The sequence below is a fragment of the Oncorhynchus tshawytscha genome, linkage group LG19 (assembly GCF_018296145.1).
Source record: "Oncorhynchus tshawytscha isolate Ot180627B linkage group LG19, Otsh_v2.0, whole genome shotgun sequence".
Lineage (NCBI taxonomy): Eukaryota > Metazoa > Chordata > Actinopteri > Salmoniformes > Salmonidae > Oncorhynchus > Oncorhynchus tshawytscha.
The window spans coordinates 19,927,634-19,942,062 of NC_056447.1; the positions used below are offsets into that span (position 1 = coordinate 19,927,634).

At 43.9% G+C, this 14,429-nt stretch overlaps 1 protein-coding gene across 2 annotated transcripts; it reads right to left on the reverse strand.

Annotated features, from left to right (window-relative positions):
• Nucleotides 1-25: 25 nt before the first annotated feature.
• LOC112218414 (interleukin-1 receptor-associated kinase 4) lies at nucleotides 26-7,184 on the reverse strand. Of its 2 annotated transcripts, none has more exons than XM_024379181.2 (12): nucleotides 7,048-7,184; nucleotides 6,775-6,936; nucleotides 6,472-6,617; nucleotides 6,138-6,323; nucleotides 5,644-5,804; nucleotides 5,448-5,512; nucleotides 4,989-5,103; nucleotides 4,747-4,856; nucleotides 4,425-4,611; nucleotides 904-966; nucleotides 412-570; nucleotides 26-223 (listed from the first exon to the last, which is right to left on the reverse strand). In XM_024379181.2, the coding sequence occupies exons 2-12, from the start codon at nucleotides 6,933-6,935 to the stop codon at nucleotides 152-154; spliced, it is 1,425 nt and encodes a 474-aa protein (XP_024234949.1). In that variant the 5' UTR covers nucleotide 6,936; nucleotides 7,048-7,184; the 3' UTR covers nucleotides 26-151. The 2 variants fall into 2 exon arrangements, with proteins under 2 accessions (XP_024234949.1, XP_024234947.1); XM_024379179.2 differs by having other exon boundaries at nucleotides 7,035-7,172.
• Nucleotides 7,185-14,429: the final 7,245 nt, after the last annotated feature.

Sequence of the window (14,429 nt, forward strand, 5' to 3'; positions counted from 1 at the left end):
TACAGTACATATCAAGCAATTCAACAAAGATGGAAAATATATTTATTATTTTGGCAAAAAATACAAAAGACTGGTGTAACATGTTTGGTCCTTTTCTTCAGCAAAGTAAACTTAAGGAAAATGAGTGGGGGATAGTCGTTCTTCCTGTTGTCTATGCTTCACTCTGGGGTCCCAGCTGTTCCAGTGAAATGCTTTTGACAACATCTTCAAGCTCTGTCAGGACCTATTCAAATATTGACATTTCAGTGTGATATAGACCATAAGCAGCTAGTAGTAAGCATTAGCTCCCAGCTAGTAAGCGATTGTGTTGATCACTAACAGCTAAGTACCACAAAGTACCCATTGCTACTGCATACCAGTGGAAACGGTACCGTAAACCAAAGAGCTACCAACTGTAATGGCATCACACACCTCTTCCATCAGTGGCCGTTTGTTCTTCTTGTCACTGAGACAGTCGCTCGCTAAGAAGTAGGTCCTCTCCACCAATGGCAGGTCCCAGTCTGTCATCTTCTTGTCCACAAAGTCCTCCAGGGCCATCTCCTCCTCATCAATCTCATCTTTCATCTCCATCTATAACAGCCATAACAAGTCATAACAAATCATAACAGTCGTAACAAACCGCTGAAACACACACAGCCATCAGCCACTGCCTGCAGTGGTAACTACACTGGCAGACAAGAGAAGTAGAGCACTGCCATCTATAATCTACAAATGTGGCCTTATGTTCCACCGGGAGCAAAAGTAGAAGGTTAGTAAGTATTTGCTGCACAAATAACTGCCTTTTTGATTGATACGGTATAGTAAATAGTTTTCTTTAGATAACATGCATTCATGTGTACTGTATTGGGGGATGGTGAAGTCTGAAGAGTATAGAGAAAGATTCCATTGTGCTGCTTTGCTCACCAGGAACTTGGGATCACGGTTTTCATCGACTGGCGGGAGTCCCGACAATATTTCTAGCAACACCTGTAGATGACAGAAACCTTAAGATGAACCACTTGGCTCCAGCTAACAGGCCTCTATATATTATATACAGTGCCTTGCTAAAGTATTCGGCCCCCTTGAACTTTGCGACCTTTTGCCACATTTCAGGCTTCAAACATAAAGATTTAAAACTGTATTTTTTTGTGAAGAATCAACAACAAGTGGGACACAATCATGAAGTGGAACGACATTTATTGGATATTTCAAACTTTTTTAACAAATCAAAAACTAAAAAATTGGGCGTGCAAAATTATTCAGCCCCCTTAAGTTAATACTTTGTAGCTCCACCTTTTGCTGCGATTACAGCTGTAAGTCGCTTGGGGTATGTCTCTATCAGTTTTGCACATCAAGAGACTGAAATTTTTTCCCATTCCTCCTTGCAAAACAGCTCGAGCTCAGTGAGGTTGGATGGAGAGCATTTGTGAACAGCAGTTTTCAGTTCTTTCCACAGATTCTCGATTGGATTCAGGTCTGGACTTTGACTTGGCCATTCTAACACCTGGATATGTTTATTTTTGAACCATTCCATTGTAGATTTTGCTTTATGTTTTGGATCATTGTCTTGTTGGAAGACAAATCTCCGTCCCAGTCTCAGGTCTTTTGCAGACACCATCAGGTTCTTCCAGAATGGTCCTGTATTTGGCTCCATCCATCTTCCCATCAATTTTAACCATCTTCCCTGTCCCTGCTGAAGAAAAGCAGGCCCAAACCATGATGCTGCCACCACCATGTTTGACAGTGGGGATGGTGTGTTCACGGTGATGAGCTGTGTTGCTTTTACGCCAAACATAACGTTTTGCATTGTTGCCAAAAAGTTCCATTTTGGTTTCATCTGACCAGAGCACCTTCTTCCACATGTTTGGTGTGTCTCCCAGGTGGCTTGTGGCAAACTTTAAACAACACTTTTTATGGATATCTTTAAGAAATGGCTTTCTTCTTGCCACTCTTCCATAAAGGCCAGATTTGTGCAATATACGACTGATTGTTGTCCTATGGACAGAGTCTCCCACCTCAGCTGTAGATCTCTGCAGTTCATCCAGAGTGATCATGGGCCTCTTGGCTGCATCTCTGATCAGTCTTCTCCTTGTGTGAGCTGAAAGTTTAGAGGGACGGCCAGGTCTTGGTAGACTTGCAGTGGTCTGATACTACTTCCATTTCAATATTATCTCTTGCACAGTGCTCCTTGGGATGTTTAAAGCTTGGGAAATCTTTTTGTATCCAAATCCGGCTTTAAACTTCTTCACAACAGTATCTCGGACCTGCCTGGTGTGTTCCTTGTTCTTCATGATGCTCTCTGCGCTTTTAACGGACCTCTGAGACTATCACAGTGCAGATGCATTTATACGCAGACTTGATTACACACAGGTGGATTGTATTTATCATCATTAGTCATTTAGGTCAACATTGGATCATTCAGAGATCCTCACTGAACTTCTGGAGAGAGTTTGCTGCACTGAAAGCAAAGGGGCTGAATAATTTTGCACGCCCAATTTTTCAGTTTTTGATTTGTTAAAAAAGTTTGAAATATCCAATAAATGTCGTTCCACTTCATGATTGTGTCCCACTTGTTGTTGATTCTTCACAAAAAAATACAGTTTTATATCTTTATGTTTGAAGCCTGAAATGTGGCAAAAGGTCGCAAAGTTCAAGGAGGCCGAATATTTTCGCAAGGCACTGTATATAACTCTCCACTAATAATAAAGTATGCTATATCGAAGATACTGTTCCCAGGGCTGTCAGGCTGAACACAAGACAGTAGCTGTTGGTTTATGACCAGGTTCAACCAGTTCAACACACAGATGACCTGACCTCATATTAGACTGCTGACATTAGAGAAGGTCATTTATGTCATACAGTACTGTTCCCACACTTTCCATTATTAGCCTAAATAAACATTTGCCAACATGTTTTTTTAATGTATCATTGTGGTGCAACCCTTAATGATATTTCATTGTGAAATTGATTGGCTGGTAGACTGACAAAGGTGCATGATTCTGACTTACGGGTCCGATAATTATGTGTGTGTCAGTAGTTTTTGGAGTCTTGCACTGAGGTAAACTGCTGAACTGACAATTCCGTTTCATGAGTTTTACTTACGTTGCAGTTTCTCAATAAATTCAATATTCTTGTCGCTGTATCTTCTAGGCTCTATTTAGGTCTTTAAAGTGATGGTGAGAAAGGAAAAACTCTAACACTTTACCCGTTTGTCATAATGGTGTGGTGTAGCCACATGAGGTGCTGCCAAAATTGACCCTTCGCTAAGCCCCTCTTGGTTACTGTTACAACCTCGGACATCATTTTTCCTGGGCAGCCCAATTCCCCATTCAAACACTCGCGAAATCCCCTAACAATGATATCAAACTGTGTTTCTAATACACAATGAAATGAAACACAGACTACCCCTTGCTAATCAGGAAACTCTTGGGTATGTTATGGTGGACTGTCATTATAATTGGCCAATAAACTGGCCAATAAACAGAAAAGATTAAGAGGGGCAAAAGAACACAGACACTGGACAGAGGAAGATTGGAAAAAAGTGTTATGGACAGACAAATCTAAGATTGAGGTGTTCGGATCACAAAGAAGAACATTTGTGAGATGTAGATAAAATGAAAAGACGCTGGAGGAGTGATTAACGCCATCTGTCAAGCATGTTGGAGGCAATGTGATGGTCTGGGGGTGCTTTGGTGGTGGTAAAGTGGGAGATTTGTACAGGGTAAAAGGGATTTTGCAGAAGGAAGGAAATCACTCCATTTTGCAACGCCATGCCATACCCTGTGGACGGCGCTTAATTGGAGCCAATTTCGTCCTATAACCGGACAATGACCCAAAGCACAGCTCCCAACTATGCAAGAACTATTTAGGGAAGAAGCAGTCAGCTGGTATTCTGTCTATAATGGAGTGGCCAGGCCAGTCACCGGATCTCAACCCTATTGAGCTGTTGTGGGAGCAGCTTGACCGTAAGAAGTGCCCATCAAGTCAATCCAGTTTATGGGAGTTGCTTCAGGAAGCATGGGGTGAAATGTCTTCAGATTACCTAAAAAAAATACAACTAGAATGCCAAAGGTCTGCAAGGCTGTAATAGCTGCACATGGAGGATTCTTTGAGACAGAGCTAGCTAACCAGCTGAGCTAACAAACAATGTAACAAAAGTATAATTTCAGATTTGAAAAATACTCCATTTAAACATACATTTTTTTTTAGAAAACAATTTTTCCATAGCCCTCACTGGCTTTCATGCGAGGTGTCGGACTTGGTGACAGTTGCTATCCATTGGTTGCCCAATATTCTGGGGCGGGGCTTAGCAAAGGGTCAATTCCACTTGTCATGTGGTGTTGCTAATCATCAAATCAATGCGGTGTGGATTTCACATTGTATTGTATAACGTCTGTGCATTGTGTTAGTTCCATACATTTGTGTAGCTGTAAAGAACAACTCACCACTCCAAAACTGTAGATGTCAGATTTAGGAGTGATCTCGCCCCTGAGTGCCTCATTTGCCATGTATGCTGTTGTACCCACAATCCTCTCTGTCATCACTGTCGCCGACGATCGCGTGGCTGAGGCTCGGGTCAGCCCAAAATCGGAGATCTTCGGCACAAGCAATTCATCCAGCAAAATATTACCACTGCCAGATAGAAATGATTTAGCACACATTAATAACATTGAGACTGATATGACAAGGTTGTCCGTCCATGATTAAAATGTCTAAAATATGATAAAGTGCCATGGGAAATGCATTATAGAAAATGTCCACAGTTACCTCTTGACATCTCTGTGGACATGGTGGTTGCTGTGCAGATAATCTAAGCCTCTGGCCGTTCCCACAGCGATCAAACATCTCCTGTGCCAGGAAAGAGGAGGGCTACCATCCTACAATGAAATAAATATAGTCACAAAGACAAAGTACATGTAAAAGGTTTCTCTTGCTAAAAATCTATTTTTATCTCAACGGTTCTGTATAAATAAAGTGAAGGGAGATGCCAGGCAGATATGTATGCTTACCAAGCAAGCCAGACGATCTAGCAATGAACCATTGGACATGTAAGCATACACCAAACAGGGGTGATGGCCATCACGGGAAAAGCCAACCATGTCTACTAGGTTTTCGTGTTTCAACCTGTGAAAATAAGAGGGCTCTTATCAAACAGTGGCCTGTTCTTTCAACATTAAAGAGAGTCAAAGGTAAATCAAATCTACTCAATCTAAAAAACTATCTCTGGAGAGTTCCCAAGTAAAGTCCCGCTCTAAGATATAGGTCGCTCGGGACATTTCTCTGTTGATTTTTTGTTAGCGGAGACATAGGAGGTAGATGTGTTGTCTGATTGTGAGATATTGAGCACACGCAAGCTATTGATTCCATTAATGGAATAGAGGTGTAATGACGTGGTCGCACAGCAGGTCAGCTAGCGTACAAGGACTCCTCACAAAACAACAACGGACGAGCAGAAAAGAAACACCTACACCATAAGAGTTTGGACCTCTTGAATGAACTGAACGCTCAGCTCTTCAAGTGAGATGTCTTCCATCTAAAAAGAAGGTGACAGAAGTTTTAGTCACCATTGAGAATGTGCTGGATAATCAAATATGGACAACAACTCGACTCGCACACTGAACAAACAATAAGGCGTTAGTGCCAGAGAGAACAATGAACACCTACTGAGTGTAGTTTCTTCACTGCCACAGGTTTGCCATTGATGAGGCCTTTGTAGACCGTTCCAAAGCCGCCCTCACCAAGTCTGCTCCCACCGTCACTCACTGGCCTCTCGTCAAAATGACCAGTTATCTTCTTCAGCTCGTGGAAAGAAAGCCTGAGAAAACCTAAGGATCAACGGACAAACCTGTTTATGAGGATCATTCTTAGTGCAGTTATCATAGTTTATTGAGCACTGCACATATTGCTGCCACCTACTGGGTGTTGTGTGCACTGTGACACACACGACTGAACAGGTTCAATCTAATAGGCCTAGTTTACACATTTCATCTCACTAAACACAATCTATAACAGTATCCTGTCACCATATGTGTCTCATTAAACCGCAAGTAAAATAACCTATAAAGCTAATCTATATAGAATCTATAACCACATGTATCACTACGTTCTGGACATTCAGTACACCTCCAGTGATTATAACACATTTATATGCAGGTCACCTGCAGTGCCATTGGGTTCCGGGTCCTCCTGTGGCTCTGAGGTGCTGTCTGGTGGTGGCTGTTCCTTTGTCTGTGCCTCTGTCCTCCCCAGGGGTCTTGTTGCAGCATCGCTGTTGCCTACCATCTCTTTGTCTCTGGGAGAATCAGGTGGCTGGGGGACTGCTGGACGGGGGTTGTTGATTGCATCTGGGTAAAACATAAGAATTTAGATACAAATAATGACGGGGCACTGTTGAAATAAATACACACATGAAGGCCAGACCAGAGATGAACAGGCAGTCAAAATACTAGAAAGTCCTTGATCTAATGCATATTGCCTACTGTAGTACCCAACCTGGTAGAATAATACTGGCTGCAGCCATTAACCTGTGGCTCATCAGAATGTCCACTAACTCTCCCACGGTGCTGTTAGATGTCCCCCAGTCATTCAGTAGCTCCATGGTGGGACTTCTTCCCTGTAAAACTACTGCTTCAAATCGCCTGTTATATGAAGGTTAGTTCAAGAATGGAGCAGTAGAAAAGGGAAACAACCCAAAAACATGTTACAAAATATCATGCAGGCTTGACAGAAGGTAACAACTTGTTATGATGGCGACGGTGTCACTGCCGTCAGAGAAGTAGCTGATTGGCACATTACCTTAGATGTTGCTGAGAGTACCTCGGCTCCCCTGTGGGTTTATGTATCGAAACAATAACGTCTTTCCAGCTGTCTTGAGGGTCCAATAAGTCAGACAGTTTTCGTCGAACCCCATAGTTGAGGTTTCGAATAAATGTAGCCGATGTTATTGTGTTGCTCATCCTGAAAAAGAACGATCACACATGTTCTACAGTCGTGTTTTTCCATCATGAGGAAACACTTAAAAGGCAAGCGTTACAATTGTCATCCATGGCGCTTACCTCGGTAACGTACCTAGATATCGTTTTTATATATATCTATTTCCTTGTTCATTGAAGTACACTAAAAAAATTTTTTTTTTGTTCCCGAGATTGAGCAACTTCCCTAGTGTAAAAAATGTACCACGTGACATGGTTTCACTTTTGTCATCGCTGTAAGCATGTATTGTAGATTAACAACAGTGCCCTCTTGTGGGAAATGTTGGAGACACAATTATATCTGCCAATGAGTTTAAAAGCTCTGTTATTCTTCTCCACCAAATAGTAGTCTTCCCCATTCCTATATCTGAGAATACCCTTGGAAGCATGCAAGTCGAGATGCTGTTGTGATTAAGTCTAGAGGTCTGGCGCATATACATCAACAGTTATAATGAAATAACCAGGACAGAATGCTGTGCACGCTTTGGCGTGATTTAATTGCTCTTCCGGAGTCAGTGAGAATAATCATTCTCTCTTCTCATATATATACAGTGGGGAGAACAAGTATTTGATACACTGCCGATTTTGCAGGTTTTCCTATTTACAAAGCATGTAGAGTTCTGTCATTTTTATCATAGGTACACTTCAACTGTGAGAGATGGAATCTAAAACAAAAATCAAGAAAATCACATTGAATGATTTTTAAGTAATTCATTTGCATTTTATTGCATGACATAAGTATTTGATACATCAGAAAAGCAGAACTTAATATTTGGAACAGAAACCTATGTTTGCAATTACAGAGATCATACGTTCCCTGTAGTTCTTGACCAGGTTTGCACACACTGTAGCGGGGATTTTGGCCCACTCCTCCATACAGACCTTCTCCAGATCCTTCAGGTTTCGGGGCTGTCGCTGGACAATAAGGACTTTCAGCTCCCTCCAAAGATTTTCTATTGGGTTCAGGTCTGGAGATGCTTCTTACGGAGCCACTCCTTAGTTGCCCTGGATGTGTGTTTCGGGTCGTTGTCATGCTGGAAGACCCAGCCACGACCCATCTTCAATGCTCTTACTGTGGGAAGGAGGTTGTTGGCCAAGATCTCGCGATACATGGCCCCATCCATCATCCCCTCAATACGGTGCAGTCGTCCGGTCCCCTTTGCAGAAAAGCATCCCCAAAGAATGATGTTTCCACCTCCATGCTTCACAGTTGGGATGGTGTTCTTGGGGTTGTACTCATCCTTCTTCTTCCTCCAAACACGGCGAGTGGAGTTTAGACCAAAAGGCTCTATTTTTGTCTCGTCAGACCACATGACCTTCTCCCAATCCACTTCTGGTTCATCCAGATGGTCATTGGCAAACTTCAGACGGGCCTGGACATGCGCTGGCTTGAGCAGGGGGACCTTGCGTGCGCTGTAGGATTTTAATCCATGATGGCGTAGTGTGTTACTAATGGTTTTCTTTGAGACTGTGGTCCCAGCTCTCTTCAGGTCATTGACCAGGTCCTGCCGTGTAGTTCTGGGCTGATCCCTCACCTTCCTCATGATCATTGATGCCCCACGAGGTGAGATCTTGCATGGAGCCCCAGACCGAGGGGGATTGACCGCCATCTTGAACTTCTTCCATTTTCTAATAATTGCGCCAAAAGTTGTTGCCTTCTCACCAAGCTGCTTGCCTATTGTCCTGTAGCCCATCCCAGCCTTGTGCAGGTCTACAATTTTATCCCTGATGTCCTTACACAGCTCTCTGGTCTTGGCCGTTGTGGAGAGGTTGGAGTCTGTTTGATTGAGTGTGTGGACAGGTGTCTTTTATACAGGTAACGAGTTCAAACAGGTGCAGTTAATACAGGTAATGAGTGGAGAACAGGAGGGCTTCTTAAAGAAAAACTAACAGGTCTGTGAGAGCCGGAATTCTTACTGGTTGGTAGGTGATCAAATACTTATGTCATGCAATAAAATGCAAATGAATGACTTAAAAATCATACAATGTGATTTTCTGGATTTTTGTTTTAGATTCCATCTCCCACAGTTGAAGTGTACCTATGATAAAAATTACAGACCTCTACATGCTTTGTAAGTAGGAAAACCTGCAAAGTCGGCAGTGTATCAAATACTTGTTCTCCCCACTATATATATATATATATATATATATATATATATATATATATATATATATATATATATATATATATATATAAGCAGTACCTGATCTGTTTATGACCTGCTAGTTGCTATTTTCTCTGGGTGTTTGATGAGGATCTATGATCAGTTCCACATGCTGCTGGTGGCCTGGCTGGCTGGGATTGTGGGTGGGTTGGTTTGGGTGTGTGGTTGAGAGGGAAGGAGAGGCCCAGGGTCCACCCTGTATATGTAAAGGAAGGGGAAAGGGGGATGCCTTCAACTGAACTGGCAAAACGCTCTAACCACTAGGCTACCGAGATGCACCCATTCTACCAGGACAGAGGAATACCAACAAGCTCGGCTCTGTTTCCTAAGCCTGCGTAAGGGACCAATTGACACTCAGTTATAAACACTGTATATTTGTCTCTGTTCCCATAGGGGCCATAAGTATCTCTATGACAACTCAGAGAGACTACTAATGCACTTATTATGTCTACCGACTATAACACACATGATGACTTGAATTAACAATGGAGACCGATGTGGAGATCGATGTGGAGACCGATGTGGAGACCGATGTGGAGACTGATGTGCTTCTAACATAATTAGAATCGTTAACTAATCAGCGGCGGCCAAAAATATGGGTCTCTTTCATAGAGGCATTGACAAAATATATGTTTATCAGCTCATTGTTCTGTGTTTGTTTACCCAAGTAAAAATACCCTTTTTACTATCCTGAAAAAAAGAAACACTTGTCGCTGTGTAGTTATTCAAGTGTGTGTGTGTGTGTGTGTTTTCTTATGGCACAGAGATTGATGCCTGGTTGCATGCCCTGCTTGCGTGTGCACATGCCCGGGGTTGCAAGCATGTATATGCAATGTTTGTAACGTAAAGATACTGCATTGTGCCTGAGAGACCTTCAAAGGAGTTCCATGTTTGACAGGGGCGTGCAACTGACAAGCAGCCCTCAGATTAGAGCACTGTGTCAGACGGCCCTCACACCTGCACACAGGGCTCCTTTGAAGTCCCTAATTGTCTCCTGCGTTCCTCCCCAAACTCACTGGGACGATCTCACCACCGCACACACGGTTCACATGCAGAGTCACAGATGCAGGGAGCAAGGCCAGCTCTGGTTTCTCCTTTGTGCAGAATGAGAGAGGGAGAGGGAGACAGGGAAGGTAAGAGGGAGGGAGAAAGAGGGAAAGAGAAAGAGAAGAATAGAAAAACAAGAGTGAGAGAGAGCGAGAGAGAGGAAGAAACAGAGAGGGAGAAGGAGGACTCAGTATCGGTCCAGAGCTGAGTTCTAATGCACAGTGACCAAAAGCCTGAGGAGGAGACAGGGGAAACTCTAGGGAGAGAGGAGAGAGACTGGGGGAACCCCCTGCTGATTAGGAACAAGGGTAGAGGAGAGAAGTGCCAGAGCAGGTTAAATCAGCAGGGAGAACCCCAGTGGGTGTAGGAAGTGGTCATAATAAGTCATGTGATGGAAGGACCTCCGTGAGTGAAAACAAGTGGGTTGTTGCGGTGCCGGGGCAGTGCAGGACCACATTGCCAGGGTTGCTAGGTTACGGTTAGAGAGCACATGTTGTCACATACACAGACCTTGTGATATCAGTCCTTTTCTGGTACCTCACTCCCTTTGAACAGAGCATGCAGAGTGCATAGAACAAAATAATGAAGAGCCATAATACTCTACTCTGTCGTATAGCTACTAGCGCTAGTTAGCATTGGCTCGCAAAACTACTTCTAACTTTCTTCACACTGGACGCAGAGACGTAAAAAATGGTGTACATGAGATCAACTGACACTGGGGAAGTGGATAAAGGGCTTTATTGTTGAAATCCCTAACTATCCCTTTAAGAACATGGGATTTAAAGATACATTTACGAGAAATCGAACGGCTTTCATATACTGCATAGGCTGCCTACTTATGTAGGGAAATCAGCAGTCTTGTCAGGCGATGTAACAGTTTAATAGGCTGGATCAGAAGTCCTTTATCTTAGAATGTAAATGAGCCAACTCAATGGGATGACTCACTTGTTCAGAGAGAGGAGCAACAGAGGAGGGACAGGGGAGCAACAGGGGAGCAACAGAGGAGCGACAGGGGATAGGGCACAGTGTCAGAACCACAGAGGAGCCTCAGTGTGTCTGTATGAAGACTGTCTGGCTATATGAATGGCTTGGCAGACCACTGACAGACATTTCACGTCCTCCGTAAAGGGGGGCTTCTCAGGCTCTCTCTTGGTCTCGCTCTCCTTTTCTCTGTGTCTCTCTCTCCCTCCTTTCTTTCGCTCTCTCTCTCCCCCTCTCTCTGTGTCTCAACTACAAGCACCAACATACTGTAACACACATGATTTGCCATATATGACCTGAAGACCATTCAGTTGTCTTGTTTTGATCGTGGCTTTTATTACTCTCTTAATGCAAAGGGACTCGGAAGCCCGTTAGGAAAACTTTACATTTCCTTGTCTTAAGTACTGAAATGTTGTTTTATCTGTCCGTGCGTTTAAAACGTGCTTTATTAGTGCGCCATCAAAGTTTGTTGTCGATTTTGTATAATTCTATGACACTGTACACGCCCTTGAGTAACACAGGCCGTGTTCCTATTAGCAGAGCTTCAGTGTGTTACTTGTTGTAGTAGTAAGGGGAAACATAGAGGGCAGTAGTGGCCTGCATAAATGCTACCCGTACTGCAACATTGGCTGACCAAAAAGAACAAGGCCTTCACATATTTAGATCCGCAGACAGAGAACAGAGAATGACATCGGAATAGTTGACCAGCTCAAAGCAGCCAAAGCGTTCTGACAGCTCGTGTAGTTGCTCAGCCCTTTCTGTATGGCTGTGACTGGCTGAGCACACAGTCTGACATGACCCCAAAGGACCATCTAGTCTGTTTTTGTGCAACACTACACTACCTGGGAAGGTAGCAGGGACAGGTTAACTCACTAGCCCAGGCCCATTCCTCTGCCCTGGATTGTGACATGTCCAGGGCAACATCTGGAACAGCTGTTTCAGTGAATGTGCCTCCTCCCCTACGCTACACGCACACACACACACACACACACACACACACACACACACACACACACACACACACACACACACACACACAGGATTTACTATCCTTGCATGGACCAAACGTTTGATTCCCATTCAAAACCCTATTTCCCCTTAACCCTTAACCTAAACCTAACCCCTAAGCCTAAAATAGCCTTTTTCCGTGTGGGGACCTGAAAAATTTACCCACTTGTCAGAATTGTCCATGTTTTACTATCCTTGTGAGGACTTCTGGTCCCCACAAGGATAGTAAAACACACATGCACACACACACACACACACACACACACACACACACACACACACACACACACACACACACACACACACACACACACACACACACACACACACACACACACACACACACACAGACAAAGAGCAGGTAGCTTAGGGGTTAAAACGTAACCGAAAGGTCGATAGCTTGAACCAACAAGGTAAAAAATCTGTTGATGTGCAAGACAAGGCACTTAACCCTCATTTCTCCATGGTTGCCGTTGATAATGGCAGACACTGGCCGTGACCCCACTCTCCGGGCTTGTCTCAGGACAAGATGGGATATGCAAAAAACACATTTCCAATTCATATATGCATATTAGTACATACCTGTGCATGTGTGAAATAGGATAAATATAAGCACAAACACACACACACCTCATCAGCATGATCCCAGGAATGATCTACCCGGCCCAAACCCATGCAATGCCAATGCAGTTTCTGCATTATGATGAATTTATAGTACATGACACTACAACATTCTTTGGCAGCCATGTTAGATCCCCATTAACATTACATGGGGAATATTTAAACAAACTGAATTAGAACAATATTCAAAATTCTAAAAGTTGACCTAACTCTCTAAATATATGGCTCTGAGCCAGCCGGGTCTTGAATGGCAGCTCGCTGGTGTCTTGCGGTCGAGCGGTCACCGACACTGCATGATTGCGGGAGGTTGGCCTCTCATATTTCCCCCAAAACCTCTGGCTCAGATCCCAAATTAGCTGTCCATTGAAGCGAGTCACCATGAAAAAAAGAACACACTCCCTGGCTGACACCCTCACTACTCTGAGGGCACAAACTAGCCATAGAGAAAGCTAGGCAAATCGGTTGAAAAAACTTGAAACTGACACACAAGGCCTTTTAGTATTTATCTCATGTCAATCAGTCAAAAGGCCAAGAGCAACAACATAAACAGCTACAGATAAGAAGTGATAGAACAATGGCTTCAGTTATACTCCTGCAAATACTTTACAATGAAAGTTGCCAGTTCCCTTTGTTCCACCACAATATCCCACTTCCTGACGGTCAGCTCCATAGAAGTGCATTGTGGTCTTCGGGGTTGAGTTTATAACCGCCATTGTGAGGGACAGATTTGTTTGGGGTCCTTTTGTGGGGCTCCTGATTAGTAGTTAGGAGGACCTGACAGGAAATAGACCTGACAGAAATTATACTGCACTCTAACTGCAGTTATACTGCACTCTGACTGCAATCTTTGTTTTAAGGGTGATGGTACGTAACCCCTGGCAGTGGAGCTTTCCTCCCCAGAGGGCGGAGGGGAAAGGAGCCTACGTCAATCAATCAATCAATCAATTTTATAAAGCCCTTTTAACATCAGCCGATGTCACAAAGTGCTATACAGAAACCCAGCCTAAAACCCCAAACCTAAAACCCCAAGCAATGCAGGTGTAGAAGCACGGTGGCTAGGAACAACTCCCTAGAAAGGCAGGAATCTAGGAAGAAACCTAGAGAGGAACCAAGCTCTGACTGAGGGGTGGTCAGTCTTCTTCTGGCTGTGCTGGGTGGAGATTATAACAGTACATGACCAAGATGTTCAAACATTCATAGATGACCAGCAGGGTCAAATAATAATAATCACAGTGGTTGTAGAGGGTGCAACAGGTCAGCACCTCATAACTAAATGTCAGTTGGCTTTTCATAGCCGATCATTCAGAGTTAGAGACAGCAGGCGCGGTAGAGAGAGAGAGTCGAAAAAGCAGGTCTGGGACAAGGTAACACGTCCGGTGAACAGGTCAGGGTTCCACAGCCGCAGGCAGAACAGTTGAAACTGGAGCAGCAGCATGAGAAGGTGGACTGGGGACAGCCAGGAGTCATCAGGCCAGGTAGTCCTGAGGCATGGTCCTAGGTCTCAGGTCCTAGGTCTCAGGTCCTAGGTCTCAGGTCCTACGTCTCAGGTCCTAGGTCTCAGGTCCTAGGTCTCAGGTCTCAGGTCCTATGTCTCAGGTCCTAGGTCTCAGGTCCTAGGTCTCAGGTCTCAGGTCCTAGGTCTCAGGTCCTAGGTCTC